The 415-nt window shown below is 74.5% G+C and overlaps 1 protein-coding gene across 1 annotated transcript in view; it reads right to left on the minus strand.

The window, feature by feature from the left end:
• Positions 1-415, minus strand: part of OPLAH (5-oxoprolinase (ATP-hydrolysing)) — a 41,342-nt gene that overhangs the window by 23,498 nt on the left and 17,429 nt on the right. Inside the window, exon 3 of the mRNA XM_014956139.1 lies at positions 3-355. Within this exon, the coding sequence (XP_014811625.1) occupies positions 3-355 (353 nt within the window). The remainder of the gene's footprint in view (positions 1-2; positions 356-415) is intronic.

A 415-nucleotide genomic window follows, 5' to 3' on the forward strand; every position in this document is an offset into this window, starting at 1 on the left:
GCTCTGGTGGGGGGGGTGTCGGTGGGGGGGTCCGGGGGGGGGGTCCTGTTGGGATGGGTGCCCATGGGGGTTCCTGGTGGGATGGGTGCCAGTGAGGGGATCCCAGTGGGATGGGTGCCCATGGTGGGTGTCGGTGGGGGTCCCTCGCCCCCCCCTCACCTGCAGCTGGTGGCGGAAGCCGGCGCGGAAGCCGTGGAGGTAGCGGTGGATGCAGGGGGTGAGGTAGGCGTCGGCGCAGGCCGTGTAGCCCCTGGGCACGGCCCGCACCATCCCCGCCACCCCCGAGGACAGGGACACGTGCTGGAACCCCAGCTCCCGCGCCAGCGCCCCGACCTGCTCCTCGTGCCCCGGCCACCTGCGGGGGGGACACGGCGTCAGGCCCTGCGTGCGTGACCCCCCCACCATTGCCACCCCC

This window comes from Calidris pugnax, unplaced genomic scaffold (genome assembly GCF_001431845.1).
Source record: "Calidris pugnax isolate Ruff unplaced genomic scaffold, ASM143184v1 scaffold307, whole genome shotgun sequence".
In the NCBI taxonomy this organism is placed as follows: domain Eukaryota; kingdom Metazoa; phylum Chordata; class Aves; order Charadriiformes; family Scolopacidae; genus Calidris; species Calidris pugnax.